We start from the raw sequence: 23,312 nt of genomic DNA, 5'->3' as shown, positions 1-23,312 counted from the left end.
GTCAGAATTCTGAGGAGAGAAAAGTCAGAATTCTGAGGAAAAAAAGTCAGAATTCTGAGGAAAAAAAGTCAGAATTCTGAGGAGAGAAAAGTCAGAATTCTGAGGAAAAAAAGTCAGAATTCTGAGGAGAGAAAGGTCAGAATTCTGAGGAGAGAAAGGTCAGAATTCTGAGGAGAGAAAGGTCAGAATTCTGAGGAAAAAAAGTCAGAATTCTGAGGAGAGAAAAGTCAGAATTCTGAGGAGAGAAAAGTCAGAATTCTGAGGAGAGAAAAGTCAGAATTCTGAGGAGAGAAAAGTCAGAATTCTGAGGAGAGAAAAGTCAGAATTCTGAGGAGAGAAAAGTCAGAATTCTGACTTTATTTCCCCATGTTAACTTTTTTTTTTTCAGTGGCCCTAATCCTCTTCCGTAGTTCATAAACCAAAATTGCTCTCTAGTAAATCTTTTAACTTTTAGTAGTTTGTTGATCAACAAAGTGCTTCTGGATGTTTTGCTCCAGCTGGTTTTCTTTAAAGTCAATTATTACACTGCAGAGCAGTGAGGATGGTTAAGTTTACATCCAGACGACTCAGACACGTTTAGCAGCTTTTTCTCGCTGTCTGAGGATTTAGCTTCACGCTACAGAGCTGCTCCTCCAGCCAGAAACAATTTAAAACATTCCTGGAAAACTATTTATTTGGTCCTGGGGTTAAACAGCTTTGTTTGAGATAATTAACAGCAGCATTAATGTGGACTCCACCCAGGCCTGGTTCCCTCAGATGACCCTCTGCTTTCTATGTTCAGACTAAAGTTGTGAAAATGGCATTCTGTCGTTCACCATTTCTGGTTTGCGTGAGATGGATCTTAGTTCCATCATCTGAATGCTTCTCATTCTCTGTAATGTTGTCTAAAGGGGGAGCTGAGAGTTGATCCGTGTGTTTTGTGCTTAACTGGCGGGGAATCCACAACAGGTGGTCTACAGTTTGTAGCTTTTATGTGAGCGCTGAGACCGGCTGGGAAGGTGGAGGGTGTATCCTTCATGACTTTTGGGTAAAAGTGGGTCAGAGGAGCTCCTTTTCAGCCTGTGTTTCACATCCAGAGGGAACAATGCAACACGTTTGGCTTTTTCATATCTGCTTCGTCTACTTTTAGATTTTTCACCCTGAATATAAACACCTTATGATTTATTTTCTCTGTAGGGTTTAATCAGAGCTCCATCTCCAAACCGTTGCAGCAAAACAATACTCTGTTTGTGGCTGGTTTTAGATAAAGTATGGAGTGAATTTCGGTTTCATTATTGTTGCATCATAGAAAAAATTTAAATTCAAATTTGAACAAAAATCCAATCCAGAAATGAAACTCTGTATAACGTTTTTAATGAGAAAGGAAAGCGACTTTAGTGTTTTCCTCTGGTTTTTTTTCTCTCCTAATTTTTCTTTTCTTTTACAGAAGTTATATTTTTTCATTTGTTTTTCCCTTTTTATTATTTTTTTAAGAAAGTTATATTTTTAAATGTTTCTTCAATTTTAACTTTTTCAAAACTGATCATTTTATTCAGAACCTTTAATAGAAAAACAAGCATTAAAAACATTTATACAAAAGACTGGAATACTTCTCCATTGTTACAGATTCTTGGTCAGTAATTCCCGAAATCTATCGCACAAAAATTACATAGTCTGTTCCTATCTTACAAGGTAAATTATAAGACAATAAAAAGCACCATGGCTTTAAACTCAAACATTACCTTCATCAACCTGAATGAGATGCTAAGGATGTAGGAAATTTGTATTTTTCTGCCTCAGCTCTTTGGTTACAATCCTAATAAAAGTTTTGCAAACACAACCAGTCCATCAAATACTTCTGAACTCTTTGTTCCATTTAAATTCTGCTGATTAACCTGAAGAATTAAGGTGCTGCACCTGTATACTGAGCAGCTGTCTTTATTTCATGTTTCTCCCATTATATCCTTCATAGTTCATAATGGTTATGGGTTATATATCTGTCTTTATAATGGATTGGGGTGGAGCGTTGGTGAGTAGACTTTCACTTTCCCCATACTGGGATCCATTCACTTCTTTAAGGACTAAAAATAACAGAATTGGGATCTGAAAAGGGACTGCTTGACATCTTTACAGATTAAGCTAAAGTTGGATGTTGCATTTTTGCTCTACAGAAAGTGTGTTAAATCAAAGAGCTTCACATAATTAAAAACTATATTTATATAATATTTATAATTCATGGTGAAATCTTGCGTTGGGGTTTTACATTAGCGGTGTGAAAAAGGAGGGCTTTTAGGATTAGGCACCAGCCTGTAAGACAGCGCTTAGGGAAAAGGGAGAGACTCCCTGAACTTCTTCCTGCTTTCCTGAGACCTGAACAGTAAAGCAATTGCTGCTTTCACATAAGGTTAAAAAAATCCACAAAAAACACAGAAAAGTCACTGAATCTGTCTCTGGTTACTTTTTTAGAAAAAAAAAAAAAAAACCTTAGAGGCCTGAAAAGTCTCCAAATATGGCTACAAAGTCGCTGACTCGGCAACTCTGTTGTCTGCAGTTCTAATTGCTAGCATATTGCCATACAGTATGTTTGTAGTAGCGCTGAGTAATAAATTAATATCAATATGTTTGATCAATAAGCTGATCAATCAGTATAAAATATGCCAACAAAATTTTCAGTAATCCCCTAAACTCTAACCCTTTAAGCTGGGCGTACACACGCAAACAAAAATTCTTCTTCTTCTTCCTCTCAGATGAAAACACAGAAGCACGGCGGGGGTGTAAGTGAAATGGAGTTCTTTCTGTAGAATTGACAGACCGTAGTAGCCACGTTTGCTCAGCCATATCTTTGTCTAAATACGTCGTCACCTTTTCTTTTTAGGGCTTTCAGCAGAAAATTGCAAAATTGCCAAGGCAGCGCGTTTCACTCTAGTGAATATTCCTCTTCTACTCATTTGGCTTCCGGATAGACGAGTCTGAGTAGTGCCATCTCACTGCGGAGCAGAGTCCGATGTGGTTTTTTAGACATGCAGTGTGAGCTGGTAGATCCGATCAGAGCGCTTGGCCGCACATGCATCGTGAACTGTGAACTCACAGTGTGGGTTTCGTCGTACAGTGTGAGCTGCAGCTGCGTGCAACGACTGAAAAAAAACCGTACAGCGTATGCCTGGCTTAAAGGAAAGGATTTGGCTTCTTAGGCCTTTAAAAGTCCACTAAGAACAGGGTTCCTGCGGGTCCTTAAAAAGTCTTAAAAGGCATTGAATTCTTCAAAATAAAACTAAGGCCTTAATTGGTATTAAAATGTCTTAAATCAGTCTTTCGTAGGTCTTAATTTTTAAAACATTATAAATAGGATTATTTTTATTACGATTTATTTTTGTAATCTAAATAAAACGTTAAAATTGACAATTGTTTTTTTGTTATTATTTTAAAAAAATAACGGCTCGCTATTATTGGTTCCGTCCCGATAGCGGAACCAATAAAGCGTTGTTGCGGCCGGGACATTTGGGAGACGCACCAAGTGTAAATGTAACTAAAATAGTCTCCAGCCAAGAGTTTTCTCCATGGCTAAAACCAGGGAACATACTTGAGGCTCAGTGGATTTTGTGCAAGAAGTCATTCAAGCTCAGAACGATGGGAATTAAGGCAGTGGAGTCGCACATGCGAAACGCGAAACACAAAGCGTCAAAATGTAGTTACCGAGAAACAGCCGGTATTTCTCAGTTTAGTTCCACCCTTGTCTCTGCAACGCCTCCACTTATCACCAAATCAAACATACTAAGAAAACCATACAAAGAAAAATAGCTGCTAAATAGACTTAGCACTGGTTATGTTGGGGCTTTAAAACTGATTTGTTTTGTTTCCTGCTAAAACAAAGTTTGTGAATTCAGTTAAATAATTGTTCAAATATATCTGTCATTTGTGTGTTTTTAGCTTTCTTCCTGTATGGGAAGTTTTTCAAAATTTGAAACATTATTGCAGTGGTTTATGTTAAAATAAACCTTTGGGTTAAGTTGTCCCAAGCAGGTTTTTCTTGTGTTTCTTGTGAATTTGGTCTTAAATTTTTATTTCAAGTGGCATTAAAAAGTCTTGAATTTAACTTGCCTTATGCTGTAGGAATCCTGAAGAACTGGTCGCTTTTTTAAGGTTATGTTTAAATAGGGTTGGGGGTTAAAATTATTGTATTTGGGTGTAAAGTAATACTAATTAATAATTATCGATATCGGCCGAAATGAAAGGCTCATGATACATTTTGTCGTCCTATTGTCATGCTGTAAATTGTTACATTTTCTTCTGTTTTAGTGATGTGGCAGCTTTTATTTTCATATGGCACTGCGCCACAATCGATTACATGTAGAGTGACCCCCTCTTGCATAATTTTTTACTCTGACTCCACCCTTTCACTGAATTACGGGGTCTGACCAAGAGATGATGCTTCTCTTTAGATCTTAATGTCCACAAATCATGACAGAATATTTTAGTACAAAGATTGATGTTTAAAAAAGGAATCTTGGGGGACCAGCCAAGGACCCATCAAGGAAAGTGGGGAAATTTCCAATAGCTACTACTGTAGATGCACTTCTACTCCAGCAAACTTGAATCACATGAGCAGCTCACTATCAGACTTTTCCCAAACTGGGTTACTTCTTTAAGAGATGCTCAATCATTGGATTTGGCCAAATATTGGTGCTGGGATGAACCTCTGGAGGCTCCTGCTTTAGGTGCTCCGTGTTCATGGATCAGAACGAGAAAAGATTTTGGGGTTTCTGATGAGCTGATCATTGTTCAAAGCCGATGAATCAGAAAATCATCGCATTCCTGTCCAACTGTAAGGGACTATTTTTCTTTACAGCTTTAAAGAAAAAAAAACAATACTACAGTAACTCTAACATTTAGGGAGTTTTTCCTCTCCACTGTCGCTACAAGCATGCTTACTCTGAGGGATTGCCTTCCAGTCAATGAGTTGATGCAATCAGCTGGTTTTCCTTAGATAGAAAACTTTCAATAAATTTGACTGCATAGTGTGGTTGAATTTAGGAATGCAGGATATAATCGGCCCCCTATCGGTATCGGCCTTAAAACTGAATATCGGGCATCGGTCACCCCACCGATATTTAACCCGATATTTGATCAGCTTCTGAGTTTCTAAAGTCTAAAAAAAAAAAATGAAATACTAATTCTTCTTCTTCCTCAAAAACTTATTTTTTACAGACTTAAAAACTTCTAAAGACGAGGGAAAAAATATTGATACATTAAAATATCCCAATATCTTCATATGCTGATATATTGCCATTTAAAAACACCATATCAATCTCTTTTACTAATGAAATATTGCTATATGTCATCGTTATGCTACAAAATACCCCGAAAATTCACGAAATTCTGCCATATTTTTATATGTTGATATATTGACGCGGTATCGATCTATTTTACTAACAAAATCTCACAAGAATTTGCAAAATATTACGAGTTTGTAACAGAACGATGAAATTTCACGAGATTTTGAAAGTAAAATAGATCGATACCGCGTTTTTAAAAATGAATTTGATATCATGATATGAAAATATATTTGAGTTTATTATTTTTCAAAGTGTCAGAAATGGATAAAAAAACTGCTATTTTCAATGACTACTTATTTTTGTCCAGCTTTAACATCGGTATCGATATCGGTTATCGGCTACATGAGTTTTAAAATATCGGATATCGGCCAAAATCCCAATATCGTGCATCCCTAGTTGAATTGTAAAGTGCCTTAAGATGACATGTGTTGTGAATACGCGCTATAGAAATAAACTGAATTTAGAAAGTTGAGTTGTTAGTGTGAACCATGCTTGCACAATGCCCCTGGTGCATACTGTACTTTAGTTTAGTTTCCACTGTGTAACACAGAATTAGAAGAAAATGACTGCACACTGTAAGAAAGGGGTGTGATTTATCTAAGCGTTTTAAAACATTCATGGGTATTTAGTTCACCCAATCTTGTCAACAAAGACAAAATAAATGGTCAGCTCAGATAACCTGGATTATTCAGGAAGTAATGAGCTTAGTTTGGCTAAGCAGTATTCCTCCCAGCTGAAACAATACCCTCCTGCCCCTAATGTATCCTGACACAACCTTTTTTCATCTCAAGTGTTGTTTTTGCTTCGCTAAGATGGCTTTAAAGCATCCATCCACCCCAATAAGGCCTCTCGGATCTGGAGTGGACAGGAAAGGTGGTGAGGAGAGAGTGGCCACTAGGGAGAATATAGGAGGTTAGGTTTAGGGTGGAGCAATTTGACGGAGTGGAAGGCAGGTCAGGGGTGAAGAGATGGCGCTGCTTCAGGCGCCCCCCCCCTGAGATAAACTCCTAATGAATGAAGTGAGACCACATGTTGGCTGTGAATTTGCACGACTCAAGCCAAAAGTGCACATTAGTGGTTTAGGTAAGTAAAAAAAACAACAACAAAAAAAGGAAATAGTTTCAGAGAACAACGTTCTTGGAAATAGGCTGTTTGTTCCAAAAAAAAACAATACTCTGTAGACAGGTGTAGGTTTCTGTTTTACAGCTTAAATGTTTAGATGCAAGGCAGGTGTTAAAGTCCAGGCCACAAAAATGCATTTTGATTTAAATACCATTCCAGCTGCAATGCAGCTTCTCTGAAACGATCATGCAGGACACTTGGGACTGATCAGATGGAGAGAGCTGATGCATTGAGCTGCATTGGTAGTTTTACAAAAATATATTTTCTTTTCTTTAACTTTCCTGTTTTACATCCTTGAATATCTACAGTATTTATTTGATATAAACTATTACAAATAAATATATTATCGTAAGGCTGCTCAGTGGTGCAGAGGGTAGCACTGCTGCCTTGCAGCAAGAAAGTACCCTGGTCTTTCTGCATGGAGTTTGCATGTTCTCCCTGACCATGCATGGCTTCTCTCTGGGTACTCCGGCTTCCTCCCACAGTCCAAAAACATGACTGTTGGGTTAATTGGCTTCTCTAAAGAAGCCTGTTCAGACAGCTGGAGATGGGTACCAGCACCCTTCACGACCCCAGCGGGGATAAGCGTGACGGAAAGTGAATGGATGGATGTATTATCCTGAAGTAGAAGGAAACAAGTTTGGAAAAACACTAAAATGCAATGTTCACCCCAGCAAACCATCACAGTGCTAATACATGGTGGTGGCAGCATCAGGTAGCTGAGAATTAATCAACATTTTAAACAATATCATTTCCAAATTGCAGAGCACTTTGTTTTTGGTCTTTTGACATTCACACCCCTAATTACCACTGGAAGTGAAAGCAGTACATGTGCGCTATGGTGCAGCTCCTCGGGATAGTCGTGACTGATCAGTGCTACTCTAATCAGAGTGATTCAGCTGAAAGTGAGGCGCTATCCACTTTACTAGGCACTGTTCTGTTTTTGCTGGTTGTTTCTTCAAACCCGCATCAGCCTAGCCCAGAGCAGGTCATTCAGGCAGGAATCAGCTAATGAAAAACAAAGCAAATTTGATCATATTTACAAGTAAAAGGCTGCATGTGCAGACTTTGGATCACATTTCCTGAACTTAAATGCAAATATATAATATCTTCATCCACTTAATGCAGTCGTGATAATAAATATGGCCATTTAGAATAAAATTATGACAAAATGAAATATGTCGACTCACTTCCACATGATGTATCGTTATTAGGGATGGAACGGTTAATGAAAACCGTCCGAACCGTTCGGTTCGCGTGTGTTGCGTTCGGTTCATGCGCTGCTCCTGTTTCTCATAGGCGAAGCGTTTACACTCCAGAGCAGAAGGTGGCGGTACTGCGACCAAAGCCAACCACCAGTAGTAAACAAGAAGAAGAAGCGAAGCAGCGTAGCCGGGTGTAGCAGAAAAAAATCAGTTGTTGTGGAGAATTGTGTGGGTATGGCGAGTGGGAAAGAACAGGAGTTGGAAGACGCGCCAGCAGCACTTTATAGGTCTGCTGTATGGGACCACTTTGCATTTAGAGGGACCTACGATGACGGCGGAAAGAAAGTTGTGGATAAAAGTGCAACAGTGTGCAAGCATTGGGCAACACGTTTTGTTTATGCTAACAGCAACACGACCAACATGTCATGCTAACAATCGACATATACCGAACCAAACCGAACCGTGGATTTTGTGAACAGTTCCACCCCTAATTGTTATGTAGTTTTAGTTCATGTCAGAGATCAAAAACGCTGCCCATTGATGGTCACTTCTGTCAGCGTGCCCCAAATCAGCTGTGGCTTCAATGTAGCTTACCACCATCAGTGTGTGAATGAATGAGTAAATGACTGAATATGTTAAGGATACAGGATATTCATTAGATCACATTTCTTAATGTGAATGAATGAAATGTAATGTAAAAGTTTATTAATCATCGCTGTCCTTTGGATAATATGAGCCCATCTCCAGTGTGGCAGGTAGTTCACTAATTGTCTTTAATCAATTCTAATACACACGAGAATGTTGCTAGATGAAAATAGGATTGCTCACTCACTGAGGATGGAAACTAGGCGTTATAGAAAACAAACTAACGATTCGGATAAATTTAGAGGTTAGAACCGGTTCTGATCGATTCTGTGTCTGACTCTACTGCTAACAGACTGAACCTCACATTTCCAGCAGATGTGTTCTGTCCATGAAGACATTCAGCTAAAAGGTTGTGTTATTCATATAGGAACTGATGATGAATAGAGATGTGGCTAAATGTTCATCTCTACCCACAGGACTTGGGAGCGAGACCCCGGCCAAAGCAAGTTGTCCAAGGTTTCTACAGAAGCGAGCACTGAGGTAAGAGAAGCACGTTTTAAAGAAATGTATGTTTCTAAAGGCTGGTTTATACTCAGAAACCAGGTCGTCTGAGTGTGCGTCGCAGTGAACGCAGATATGCCCCCATTTCCACAGACACTCTGGTACGCATCTCCGAAATTGTAGCTGACTGCAGACAGGAGGCCTCTGATTGGTCAAATCTACATCTGCTCTACACTATGTGTATTTCCTGTTTGGTACATTGTGGAAAACGACGTGAAGATGGACCAGTTAGACGAGCGAGGTGCGCGATAACGCTGGGACACTTTTTCCACCTGGATCCCCGCTCTTTTTCAACCTCATCTCCCTCCGTCGTCGCACAAACTTGCGTCCACTTCTTTACCACCTCAGCCGTATCTACACCCACAGCTAGTTCCTGATTGTCCCTATTGCGTTGTGGCGTGGAATAACATAGTGCAGACCGCGCTTCAAAATTGGGCATAAATCAAAAATGTCTGCATCATACTTGCGATAAGATCACTGCGCCACACTGCTGTGGGAGAATAACCAGCCTTAAGTTGGACATTACTGTTCCTACTAATATATAACATTAGCTGCCATTATTGAATCCTGGACTTTATCTTTAATAAAAATAATTGGTTCAAAGAACAGAAAGCTGCAGGTTGCTATGGAGTTTATGCTGTTAATAGTTGTGGTTCTAATGGTTCTGTTTCGCCTATTGGAGGTCTATGAAGTCTTAAGTTGGGACACTAACTTGAAACAGCATTTCAGATTCAAATGTTGGAACTTGTTCGGATGAGCAAACAAACACTGTTTTTATATCAAAGGATCTACTGTGTTTTCACAGCTGTTTTAGATAGAATGGAAAACACCACAACATGTTTTTATTTTCCCTGCAGTACTCAACTGTTCCCTCTCGTCGGATTTGTCCTGCCAAGCCTTTTATAGCTCTACTGAAACTTTGTTTGGTTTTATATTCTGAAATGACTTCATTGTGTTTCTGAGAGGGAAAAACTCGCTCCTCATTATTAGACTGAGAATATGACAGTAGAATGCTTTAACACTTCTAGATATAATAGACCTACAGTGGGGGAAATAAGTATTTGACCCCTTGCTGATTTTGCAGGTTTGCCCACTTACAAAGAATGCAAAGATCTATAATTTTAATCGTATGTACATTCTAACAGTGAGAGACAGAATCCCAAAGAAAATTCCAGAGGTTCACAACCATCCGATGAGGAAAAACAAGTATTTGACTCCCTGGACAAACAGCATGTTAATATTTTGTAGAAAAGCCATTATTGGCCAGCACAGATGTCAAACGGTTTTTATAGTTGGCGACAAGGTTTGTGCGCATTTCAGCAGGGATTTTGGCCCACTGCTCCCTGCAGACAGCCTCCAAATCATTCAGGTTCTGAGGTTGTTGACTGGCAACTCGAATTTTAAGCTCCCTCCAAAGATTTTCAATTGGATTCAGGTCTGGAGACAGACTAGGCCACTCAAGAACCTTGATGTGCTTCTTCTTCAGCCACTCTTTTGTTGCTTTAGCAGTGTGCTTAGGGTCGTTGTCGTGCTCGACCCATCTTCAGCTCTCTCACTGAGGGAAGGAGATGTTGGTCCAGAATTCCACCATACATGGCCCCGTCTATCCTCCCCTCAATACGATGGAGTTGTCCCGTCCCCTAGGCTAAAAAGCACCCCCAAAGCATGATGTTGCCACCACAATGTTGACGTTAGGGATGGTGTTCTTTGCCCTCCAAACACGACGAGTTGAGTTGAGGCCAAAAAGTTCTATTTTGGTCTCATCTGACCACATCACCTTCTTCCAGGTCTCTTCTGAGTCGTCCAGGTGGTGAATGGCGAACTTCATGCGGGCCTGCACATGTTTCTTCTTGAGTAGGGGAACCTTGCGTGCGCTGCGGGATTTCAATCTGTGGTCCCAGATTAGCCTGGGTACCATTCCGAACTTAGTCCCGCCCACAAGGTTTGAGGTCGGGAAGTTTGGTCTGGCATTGCTCAATAGTAGCGCGAGTATGATCGGCCACCCTCTGGCGATCCAATCAAATTGTCAGGGCGGGCTTTATACGATGATGGACAGATGATCAACAGTAACGTAATCAACCATGTGACCAAAGCGCGCTTGGTTGACAACAACAATGGCTGCCGCCGGAGAGTTGAGGTGAGTAGATTCTGCTATTAGGTCTGTTCTAGAAGATATCGACAGCAAATTAATTTTAAAAGAGGAACAGAGAAACGCGATCAAGGCTCATCTTCTTATTCTAGGCGTGCAACTGCACGCTTTGATTTTTGTTGACAACAACTATGCATCGCTTAACATACGTCACGCACTCCGTTGCTCTTATTGGTTGTAGGTCTATCCAATTGAGTGCAGAGGCATTTTTTGTCCTGGTTCGTTCAAAACACGCTCCATATAGATGTGATTATGGGCATCAGACTCATATTCTGACTAGAATTGAGTAGGACTACGTCAGGCTAGTCCCAGATGCCTTCAGTTGATTCATCACTTCCCCCCTTGTGGTTTTGGGATGATTCCTCACTGTTCGCATGATCAGGGACACCCCATGAGGCGAGATCTTGTGTGGAGGCCCAGACCGAGGGAGGTTGGCGGTTGTGTGGTGCTTCTTCCATTTCCTGATAACTGCATCGACAGTTGATCTTTTCTTTCCAAGTTGTTTTCCGATTCTCTTGTAGCCCATCCCAGCCTTGTGCAGATCAACAATCTTATCCCTGATGTCCGTAGAAAGTTCTTTGGTCTTGCCCATGGTGGTGATGTTGGATGCTGGTTGTTTGGGTGTTGACAGGTGTCTTTTATACAGGGAACGGGGTGAGGCAGGTGTATTTGATGTAGATAATTGGTTGGGATTGGGGCTGTGTCTTAAATAAAGACTAACTGGCTTGTAGGAGCCAGAATACTTGCTGTTTGGTACTTGTTTTTCCTCATCAGATGGTTATCAATTTTTACAAATTCATATGATGTGAATTTCTGGAATTTTCTTTGGGATTCTTTCTCTCACTGTTAGAATGTACATATGAATAAAACTGTAGATTGTTGCATTCTTTGTAAGTGGGCAAACCTGCAAAATCAGCAAAGGGGTCAAATACTTATTTCCCCCACTGTATGTAGGCTTGAAACTGGACCTTTCCTATATACATGGGTTTTAAAGATCCGGTTGCAACACTAACTCCTTACTAACCACAGTGTCTTTGTTTGATTTAACAGCTCAGTTGGTTTTTCTCCCCTCAGCTTCCAGAAGGAGTTTTCCTGCGAGGACAAAGACGATCCAACCAGAAGCAACAAGGATATAGATGTTAGTCTCCCAAAAGGTTAGTAGATCAGAAAAACAAAAATGTTTCCATCCTAGAAATCTCCAGTGTAGAAGGGTATGGATTTAATAAAACATGAGTTTTTTATTCCAGAAAATCCAATCTTAACATTCTTTCTTTGACAAAGTTAAATTTTCATGTATAAATGATCCAGTCTTGGTTTCTTCCATATGTTTTTGGTTTTTATGCTGTCCTTCTAACAAGTGTGGTTCTAATGCGTTAAAAACTTAAAACTTAAAAAAAACAAAGTCCAGTGCATTGTTGTTGTTTTTTTTTTACCTTTTTTGGAATGACTGTCTTTACCTCAAGATTTCTTCCAGAAAGATCTTGTCTTTCATTTTAAGTTTGAGCTGCACAATTTGAAAGAATATCGTCCAAACTTTGTCAAAACTTTATAATGGGTATTAGATTGAGAGGGCAGATGCATTTTTTTTCCTTTCACTTCTCTTTTAATTTAATATTAAAATGAATCCTTTTTTTTCTTTTCAAGTTTCTGAATTAAGGAAGCGTTTTGAAAGCCTTACCACAAGTGCGAGTGACTTGGAGATGAACAGGTATGACGATGAACTTTGCAGGTTGTGAGAGTTATTTCTAGAAATTATATATTTGGAGGAAATCAAAGGACGACGTTTGGTTTTGTTCCGTGAAGAAAGGAGCGGATCGCTCGGAGACTGGAGGGAATTGACGGGGAAGTCCATCCATCCCTGCTGCCCAACTTGGTGACCAACCGGCTGCTGGAAGAAGACACGCCTCGCTACACCAGAGCATCCGACCTCTGCGAGCCTCACACTGGTTAGTGTCTATCAGCTAAATCACAGAATTATTTGCATTTTATTTCAAATATTGTCACTACGGTTTCTCTCCTCCCTCTGAAGTGACTGTCCAGCGGTACGGCATTGAAGGGTTTGACAACCCAGACGTGCCGGTGAAGCCTCCTGACCGTGAGCCCAGAGATCGAATTAGGTCTGAGCATCAGTCCTCCATCCACACAGAGCCGGCCCACACCGATGCTGCCCCTGAGCAGGAATCCAAAGCTGAACGCATCGCCCGCTACAAGGCGGAGCGCCGCCGACAGCTCGCCGAACGCTACGGCATCTCCTTGGATCAGGACTCCGACTTGGATTACGCCTCACGCCGCACCCGGAAGGAAAACGAAAGCTCGGAGAGGTGTAAAAGAGGAGACGAAGGCAGGGATGTCAGCCTCAGCGTTTACAGCAGCAACATGGTCGGCGGGTCAACACCTCAGAGCCGCTCCGTCTCTGCCTACGATGCGCCTCGCAGCAGAGTAGACTCCTTCTCTGAGAGGGAGAGAATGATGAACCTGGAGAATCAGCGCAGGGCCGTCCCGCCTCCGCCCACCTCCTACATGGACGTAACCTCATCGTTCTCCACCAAGGGTCACGCTAAAGACGCAGTGGCATCATTACCGCCCAGCTCGCCAAAGATGAGCAGACACTCATCGCTTTCCTCTCCCAAACACGCTGCGTCTCCTGGAGATGCGTTCGTCGAGCAGCAGGCCCACGGCGTACTGAACAGACACGGGTGAGTGCTCTTTACATCCCAATGTTCATTCCTCTCCTTTTTGGATATTAATTTGAAGAAAATAGAAATACCTCATTGTGAGACAGTGGAGAGATCCAGGCTTCTTGTGTAGAAATCAATCTTCTTTAAGTTCAAACCTAAAGAAGTTAAGCTGCGCTGGTGTGTCTGTTAGAGAAACATAAACTGGTACCTCTAGATCTGGACTGTAATTTGATAGAGATAAATGTCAATTGATAGACGTGTAGCGCAATTGGAAAAGAAGAGGCTGATAAGTTAAAAAGTTCAGTTTCCTTCATTTTTTATGATAGCCTTTCACATAGCTTCATGCTAAAGTCAGTACTTTATTAAGGAACACAAATAATAATAATGAAATAAGCTGTTTAGTGAACTACTGTCAAAAAGGAATATGAATATATATATATATATATATATATATATATATATATATATATATATATATATATATATATATATATATATATATATATATATATATATATATATATACACACACACTGTTACAAAGGGTCATCTTTACAGAACATGTGAAGATGTTTCATCTAATGTGATACAGTTGGCACCTCTTTCAGAGGAAAAGGGATGAGATTAAAAATACCCAAAAGTGCTGCTTAGCTAAAGGTTGAGTTGATTTATGCTTAAGAAAAAGATGCATGGGATATATGCAGTATATACAGAGCTTCCACATATAACAGCTTTTTTTTTTTTTTGTAAGATCATTATACAGGGTTATTGCTCAGGGTGTTTACACGGATTTATATATATATATATATATTAGGGATGTAAATAATAATCGTTTTGTATCGATGCATCGATACGTCCACAAGATAATCGATTGTTTTTTGTTTTTTTTTCCTCCGGTCCATTTTTATCCATTTGTTCCTGGATGTAATTCTCCCTCCAGTGCCGCGGTGCCGCTAAACTTTGCCCTCCTACCTCGCTTCCTGGTTATACTCTTACAGCAGTTTGTTGCAGTGAGCCTGACACAGACATTTTTGATTTATGCTAAATATTGAAGCGTGGTCGTATCGTGGTGTATTCTTGAGTATCGAAAAGAATCGAATCGTTGGGTCAGGAAATCTATACTGAATTGAATCGCCATGATGGATGTGATTTACACCCCATATATATATATATATATATTTATTTTTTTTTATTTATTTATTTTTTTTGTATTGTCTAATGGCAGCAGGGATGAAGAACCTGCGACAGAGCTCCTTTTTACAAATAGGGTGTAAAAGTCTTTCACTAAAGGAAGGATTGCTAAATACTGAGGAAACAAAAGACACACCTGAATCAGGTGTGTTAGACCATGGTTGGATCTAAAAGTTGCAGGATGCTATTCACGTGGTAGCTACCACGTTTTTACTACCGCAGGCTGGTATTCCCTCCTAAACAAACTCCATTTTTGTTTTTTTGTTTGTAATATTTATTTTGCTCAAAGGATTGTTTAAATATTTAGGTGATTTTTATGTCACTTCAGGCTATTCTTATTTTTTCAGTATTTACTGACATCAAGGCATCTCAGGTTGAAATATTTTTCTTAAAAGAAAGTTGAAATAAATATTTAATCACACTTGGACAACTTTTATTTTCATTTTGTATTCAGAGTGGATACAAAACGAAATTGAGTTTATTTACTGCTTTCATTACATTTCCTTAGAGTGCAGCAGTGATCAAATGTAAACGGTGTGGGAGAAGAAAAAAAACAAAAACATTGATCATTAGAATTTTTTTTTTTTTGTGTTCTTTGTTAGAAGTATCTCATAAAAAAAAATAGCATAAATGGCGATGGCTGAGTTTAAATTTAGGTTTTGAATATTTTGTAATAATTATCTTTGTTAATCCAAATGAATTAGTTTTTATCAGTATGCTTTTTTCCCCCTTATATCATCCAACCCTACTACTGGCATGTGTTACGGTTTTATTTAACTTAGTAAAGTTAAATCCTCAAAGGGAGGCTGCTGAAGTTTTCACAGCTGTTGGGAAGATGCCAGCCTCTGCTTTTATATTCGAGCTATGAAAGTTAATATCTGCTTTTTCATGCATAGCATCCATCCTTTGATACTGCGTCTTTCTCAAGAGACTAGATTTAACCTTCGCCTCACATTCTGTTTTTTCATCCAGGGAATAGATCTGTAGCAGTCAGTTCATTTTGCTGCGTGTTTTAAAAAAAGAGTTTTGAATTGGATCAGGTTGACTTTCCATGCAGACGTAAGTGTAGAAGGAATTTGTGAAACCCTTCAAAGGTCCTAAAGCTCTGTAAGGTCACCCTGACCCTTTCCAGACCTTCACCAGCCTACATCCCCCCTCCCGCTATGTGCGGTTATGAAGAAGCATTCCTTGATTCTACACACAACCAGGCTGTCACTGCTCATCCGTCTCGACGTGTGTCCTCCTAACCCCTCGCTCCGCTCCTTATTGTCCGTCTCAGGTTTCAAAACTTGGCCAGGAAGCAAGTTGCTTTGGTGCAGGGAGGCTCGGTACGAGTCTGCAGTCACACCTCTGACCCACAGCTGGGTTTGATCTAAACCAGAAAGAAACGGAGTTTAGCCTCCTTGCACTGGATCTGTGGCGCTAACGTTTGAAGCTATGGAGAGAATTTTATTCTATTGTTGTTTCAAACAAAGAACATGATTTGTAAATGGAAATTTGAAAAAAAAAACACTGCAAACTAGAAATAAAACTTCTTAAATAAACCAAAAATGTTGAGAGTAACTGATTTCTTAGATTTAGATTTTTGAAATAAAAGTTTTAAGCATTTTTATTATTTACCAAAAAATAGATTTTTTTTTTTCTGATTTTTTTTTTTGTCAATTTAAGTTTTTACTATATATATATTTTTTTTTACATCTGCTTTTCAGGTCGAGTTTTACAGATTTTATCCTTTTCAAAATGCGTCTTACGGATCACATTCTCCTCACTTCTGGGTTGGGCCTTCCTCTGAGGAGCAAAGAAGCTTTTCTATTGGTTTGCAAAAAATTAATTGAACACAATAATCTGAAAAATTGCAAGTTTACTCTCAAAACCACTTGAATTTCTTACATTTCTACATGTTTCAAAGTTTCATTTCTGGATTGCAGTTTAATCAAAATTTAAATGACCAAATGTCTTTGCTTGCAACATTAATGGAAGAAAATTCCCTCCTTTTTGGATGTTTGGTTTGAAACTGAACCTGAGGTAATTGATAGTTTTACACCAAACCCTGAGGAATTGATCAAAACCCTGGAGTGGTGTGAATACCACCGTAATTTCCCTCTGGGATTATTAAAGTATTTCTGATTCTGAATACATCCCAGGTCATATAGTAGAAAAACCAGGAAGAGCGCGAGACGTCAGAACGGGAGAGAAAGGAAAACAAACTAGCATGACGTCATGTATCATTCAGCCAATCATTTCTTTTAAATTGAAACCAACAATAAAAAACTATGAAGCAAAATGGTATAGCTATGGAAGATTATTGCATTCACCAAAGAAAAATCAAACAGCTTATCTCATAATTACCAGATCAGTATCTCGTAATTATGGTTAAAGATCTCCTAATTACGAGATACTGATCTACATATTTGGTCATGATTACTTGAGTCAGTAATGAAGCATCTCTTAGAAAACTGGTCTTCATGATTAGAATTACATAAGGATATTCAAATCTGTTCCACTGAGCAGTTCTCTGTACAGAGGTCTCACCTGATAGACGCTGGAGTTTCGCTCCTGTTTTCCACTTCATCAATAAAATACCCAGCTATAACCCTGTCATTACTACTTGTGGAGTAATCATGCAGCCATATTACCATATGCGAAAATCCTTAAACAGCTCCATTAATACATATTCTGTATGGTTTTAGTTTTTCATATATATCGACATTGTGCATGAAGTTGGGACCTGGTCGTTTTAAACAATTCTGAAGCTTCAGCTGTACTCCATGAGGATCTAGGATTTTGAGAGGGTATCGGCGGACAGTTCTTTTTTACACCACCAAGCTGATGGAATGCATTTCAGATGATTTAATTTATCGCTATAAAGCATCCCGTGCTGGTTTATATGCTCCTGCAGAAACAGAGCCACTTCCAGGCCTTTTCACCTTAACAATTCTAAGGACTTACTGCGCAATGCTGACAAACTAATCATCCACATTGTGGAAACTCGGTATTTCCCAGTGTTGCATACATAAAAGGAAATAAAAGCAGATTAAATCCGACAACCCACTCATTGTTTACGTTTCACGAAGCTCAACAATGAGTCCTTCTGATCTCCTAAATATGACATATTATCTTGTAATTATGAGACAACAATCTCATGTTGAGATTAGGATTATGAGATTTTTTTCTCATAATTACGAGGTTCCGATTACGTAATTATGAGAAAGAATCTCATAATCCTAATCTCAACATGCGATTTTTCTAATAAATATGAGATTTTTTTTCATAATTACGAGGTTCCGATTTCGTAATTATGAGAAAGAATCTCATAATCCTAATCTCAAGATGCGATTTTTTTCTCATAAATATGAGATTTTCTTTTCTCATAATTACGAGGTTCCGATTTCATAACTATGAGAAATAATCTCATAATCCGAATCTCAACATACAAATTTTTCTTATAAATGAGATTATTTTTCTCATAATTACGAGGTTCCGATTTCGTAATTATGAGAAACAATCTCATAATCCTAATCTCAGCATGCGATTTTTTTCTTATAAATGAGATTTTTTTTTCTCATTATTACGAGATTCCGATTTCGTAATTATTATTAGAAAGAATCTCATAATCCTAATTTCAACATGCAATTTTTTTCTCATAATTGAGATTTCTTTCTCATAATTACGAGGTTCCGATTTCGTCATTATGAGAAAGAATCTCATAATCCTAATCTCAACATACGATTTTTTTTCTCATAAACATGAGATTATTTTTCTCATTATTACGAGATTCCGATTTCGTAATTATGAGAAAGAATCTCATAATCCTAATCTCAACATGCGATTTTTTTTCTCATAAACATGAGATTATTTTTCTCATTGTTACGAGGTTCCGATTTCGTAACTATGAGAATCTCATAATCCGAATCTCAACATGCAAATTTTTCTTATAAATGAGATTATTTTTCTCATAATTACAAGGTTCCGATTTCGTACTTATGAGAAACAATCTCATAATCCTAATCTCGGCATGCGATTTTTTTCTTATAAATGAGATTTTTTTTCTCATTATTACGAGATTCCGATTTCGTAATTATTATTAGAAAGAATCTCATAATCCTAATCTCAACATGCGATTTTTTTTCTCATAAATATGTGATTTTTTTCCTCATAATTACGAGGTTTCCGATTTTGTAATTATGAGAAAGAATCTCATAATCCTAATCTCAACATGCAATTTTTTTCTCATAAATGACATTTTTTTCTCATAATTACGAGGTTCCGATTTCGTAATTATGAGAAAGAATCTCATAATCCTAATCTCAAAATGCGATTTTTTTTTCCCCGCATAAATATGAGATTATTTTTCTCATAATTACAAGATTTATGTTTTCTTTGGTGAATGCAACGCGCTTCCCTATATAGCAAAACAAAAAGCACTTTCTTATATACTTATATATTTTTTTGCTTCACCACTAAATTGAATATAGGGGAAATGAACCCAGTAAAGAATATTTAATGGGAAGTTGAGAAGGTTTCGCAGTAACAGAACGTTTCAAAAGTAATAAAACTGTTGTAGTAGTGGGGATAAACCTCTACATGCATGTGGTTAGTGTGGGAGAAAAACAAATAAAATCACAATATTGGTTGCAAAAAAAAAAATCTGGATTTAAAATTTTGGCAGAATTATTCACCCCTATGCATTATAATAATAATTCCCCAGTTAAAACGGCTGTGGATGGTTTAGCATTAGAATTGGTTATGGAACCCAGTGAAGCTTTATTTCAGGCAAAGTTTCTCCAAATCGGCACAAAGTATTGTGAACATGGAGGCTGCAGCTCCTTATTTAACATCTTTATGTTTTATTGTGGATAAGGTCTCCTCTAAAACCATTGAAGCGGTGAACTCTGTATCCAAGCTGGGTTTTTCTAGAAGCTGCTGGTGGCCAGGCTCATTTTGAAACGTACTGGTGTTTGTGTTCATGAAGACTGTTCCTCAATCACACACCTGGTCACTCACTCATGTTCCTCCACTGGGTTTTCTCTGGAGCAGTGCGACAGCGACTCTTAGCAATGATTGGTTCCTCCAGACTGACGCTGAGGGTGATACCCACTCCCTCATCAACTGGCCTTCCAGGTACACCACACAGGCTCTTTGTGTGTCATTTACTTCACCTTCATCAAGCTTGACTAAAAGCCAGACCCACCATCCTTCATGAGCAGAACTTCCCAAACTGCTCACCTTCCTGTGACTCTGGACCATCATACTGCTAACTGCATATGGGTGCTGTCCTACATGGAGGAACGCTGCTGTTTAAGGATGCCTGCATTTAGATTTGGAGTCATCTGACATCATCATCATCCTTACTATACCGTATTTTCACGCCCATAAGGCGCACCGTACTAAAAGGCGCACTCTCAGTTATGTGTGCCATTACTGTATTTAACACACACATCTCACAGAGATATGATGTGGCAAAGGGAAGAAGAATGCACACAGCTCTCTGCCCGATGAGTGGATACTCCCTCTCCACTCCAAACTAGAAACATGAACATGTGGCTGTGTGAATCAAACGCCGTTATTTATTTAAGATAAAACATTTCAAATTCAGTTATTTATGATCAACCTGCGCCGTCAATCCCGGCGCATGTGCGCTTCATTTGCAGTCTGGACGCTGAGGGTAAACATGCTGTGTCTCTGACTGCAGCGCTGAGAGGGACTCCTGCGATAGCGGGGGAGAACGGGGTTGGGAGGGAGGAGGCGCCCCACGGCAGCAGGACAAGAAAAGGAACGATACGTGCTTTCCCGTAACCCCCAGATTCCACATACTCCGTCAGCGCTCCGCTCCGCTCCGCCCCGCTGACGTACGTCGTGCGGAGCGCTTGTCTTTCATGGAAATCAATGAGAGCTGTTCCACATCCACCGCTACTCCTCCGCACGTCTCCGTCCACGTACGTCTTCTCCGTCCGTCACCGACAAATTACGGAGCCGAGCTATTTTTTGCTCCGCTCCGGTCCGGCCAGGTCAAGATCCGCAATTGCAATCGCACAAACAGGAAAAAGAACCTCGACAAATTCCGGTTCGTCAAATTAAAATATAGTAGCAACAGATCGGTGACTAGAAATTATAGCACAATTCTTATAAATATCTAAAAAAAAAAAAAAAAAACTAACACCGTTTATTTAAATGATTGGATCCAAACTATTGGTTATTCACCAACCAGGAAGCAGATTTCTCATCTCCATCAAAATATTTATTTTATACCGAGGGACTTAGTTTAATCAAATCCATTCAAAAGAAACTTCTTATTACATGAATGAAAAGAGATGCTAAGTTGTAGAGAACAAGTTCATAAAAAAAAAAGCAGTTTTGAATTATCCTTATCTCTGTTACAAAAATCTACAAAAAAAAAAAAAAATAAAATATATATATATATATATATATATTTGGGCAGAAACTGAACATATGCTGGATGATGGTGGGATTTTTTTAATATGTCATATTAAATTAAGCGCTCACAGGGTTCATACAGGAATGAGTGACTCTAATTTAATGCTATTTTAATGCTATTTGAAATAATTTTAATGCCATTAACAAGAACCATGTACACAAGTTATTAGTGTACATGAAATATGAAGGAGCTGCAAGCAGAGTTCCATGACTCCTGTATGTATGTAAAAAGACACACACACACACACACACATATATACGTATATATATTCTCTAGCTTTTTCTCCGCCTCGAGCTTCCTTTCCGAACATACGGCTTTATAAACAGTTCCACGCAAATTAATAGCGATATAATATATCTGACGAAATTGTTTTTAGAAGCATTTTTATTAAAGAATCATAAATGCAACGATAAACATATTTAATTAATTTTAGTGCCAATTAAGGGCTTGATTAAAAAAAGAATTATGAATTGTAATTATTTTTAATGATCCGCGGAAACCCTGGTTCATCTGGCGCATGCCCTCTACGATCTCCAAGGAACTCAGAGCGGAGCGGAGGGGACAGCGGCGGCTGTAGGCTTTGCTTTGTGCAGGCGGTCTGGAGCGCAGCGGGGCGGAGCGCTGACGGAGTATGTTCTCCAAAAGTCGCTAGATTTGTCGCTAGTCGCTTTTTTGAAAAAGAGTCGCTGGAGGGGTCTGAAATATGGCGACAAAGTCGCTGAGTTGGCAACAGTTGGGCGCGAAAGTTTATTCCGTTACAAATAATATGCCGACGTCACGTCAATCATCATTTTGGCACTTCAGTTCCAGGTGAAATTTTTCTCATATCTAATGTTCTTTTAATTAGACTGCATGTAGGCTAGTAATGATTACTTTGTGGGTTTGATTAGTCTAAAAAGCGGCAACATACAGCTATAAGGACAGTTTGCTCTCACACGTTATACAGGTGCTGGTCATAAAATTAGAATATCATGAAAAAGTAGATTGATTTCAGTAATTCCATTTAAAAAGTGAAACTTGTATATTATATTCATACATTACATACAAACTCATATATTTCAGATGTTTATTTTGTTTAATTTTGATGATTACAAATGACAACAAATGAAAATCTCAAATTCATCATATCAGAAAATTAGAATATTACTGAAGACCAATAAAAACAAAGGATTTATAGAAATGTTGGCCAACTGAAAAGTATGAACATGAAAAGTATGAGCATGTACAGCACTCAGTATTTAGTTGGGCCTCCTTTGGCCTGTATTACTGCAGCAATGCGGCGTGGCATGGAGTCGATCAGTCTGTGGCACTGCTCAGGTGTTATGATAGCCCAGGTTGCTCTAATAGTGGCTTTTAGCTCTTCTGAATTGTTGGGTCTGGTGTATTGCATCTTCTTCTTCACAATACCCCATAGATTTTCTATGGGGTTAAGGTCAGGAGAGTTTGCTGGCCAATTAAGAACAGGGATACCATGGTCCTTCAACCAGGTACTGGTAGCTTTGGCACTGTGTGCAGGTGCCAAGTCCTGTTGGAAAATGAAATCTGCATCTCCAAAAAGTTGGTCAGCTGCAGGAAGCATGAAGTGCTCTAAAACTTCCTGGTATGTGGCTGCGTTGACCCTGGACCTCAGAAAACACAATCGACCAACACCAGCAGATGACATGGCACCCCAAACCATCACTGACTGTGGAAACTTTACACTGGACTTCAAGCAACGTGGATGAAGTGCCTCTCTTCTTTTCCTCCAGACTCTGGGACCTTGATTTCCAAAGGAAATGCAAAATTTACTTTCATCAGAGAACATGACTTTGGACCACTCACCAGCAGTCCAGTCCTGTTTCTCTTTAGCCCAGGCAAGACGCTTCTGACGCTGTCTGTGGTTCAAGAGTGGCTTGACACAAGGAATGCGACAGCAGAAACCCATGTCTTTCATACGTCTGTGTGTGGTGGTTCTTGAAGCACTCACTCCAGCTGCAGTCCACTCTTTGTGAATCTCCCCCACATTTTTGAAGGGGTTTTGTTTCACAATCCTCTCCAGGGTGCGGTTATCTCTCTTGCTTGTACACTTTTTTC

The 23,312-nt window shown here is 39.1% G+C and overlaps 1 protein-coding gene and 1 long non-coding RNA gene across 3 annotated transcripts in view; both read left to right on the top strand.

The window, feature by feature from the left end:
* Positions 1-12,103, top strand: part of LOC119793563 — a 50,602-nt gene extending 38,499 nt beyond the window's left edge. For both annotated transcript variants that reach the window (XR_005282110.1, XR_005282109.1), the window contains exons 2-3: positions 8,701-8,764; positions 12,009-12,103. This is a non-coding gene — a long non-coding RNA (uncharacterized LOC119793563). The remainder of the gene's footprint in view (positions 1-8,700; positions 8,765-12,008) is intronic.
* Positions 12,104-12,578: 475 nt separating this feature from the next.
* svila (supervillin a) overlaps positions 12,579-23,312 on the top strand; it is a 110,996-nt gene continuing 100,262 nt past the window's right edge. The window contains exons 1-4 of the mRNA XM_038300767.1: positions 12,579-12,642; positions 12,738-12,880; positions 12,964-13,630; positions 19,841-19,924. Of these exons, the coding sequence (XP_038156695.1) occupies positions 12,635-12,642; positions 12,738-12,880; positions 12,964-13,630; positions 19,841-19,924 (902 nt within the window). The 5' untranslated portion in view covers positions 12,579-12,634. The remainder of the gene's footprint in view (positions 12,643-12,737; positions 12,881-12,963; positions 13,631-19,840; positions 19,925-23,312) is intronic.

Source organism: Cyprinodon tularosa, unplaced genomic scaffold (genome assembly GCF_016077235.1).
Source record: "Cyprinodon tularosa strain WSP-4 unplaced genomic scaffold, ASM1607723v1 ctg456, whole genome shotgun sequence".
NCBI classification, from domain to species: Eukaryota; Metazoa; Chordata; class Actinopteri; order Cyprinodontiformes; family Cyprinodontidae; genus Cyprinodon; species Cyprinodon tularosa.
Note: the sequence above shows the minus strand (reverse complement) of the source record. Positions and strands in the feature narration are given on the sequence as shown.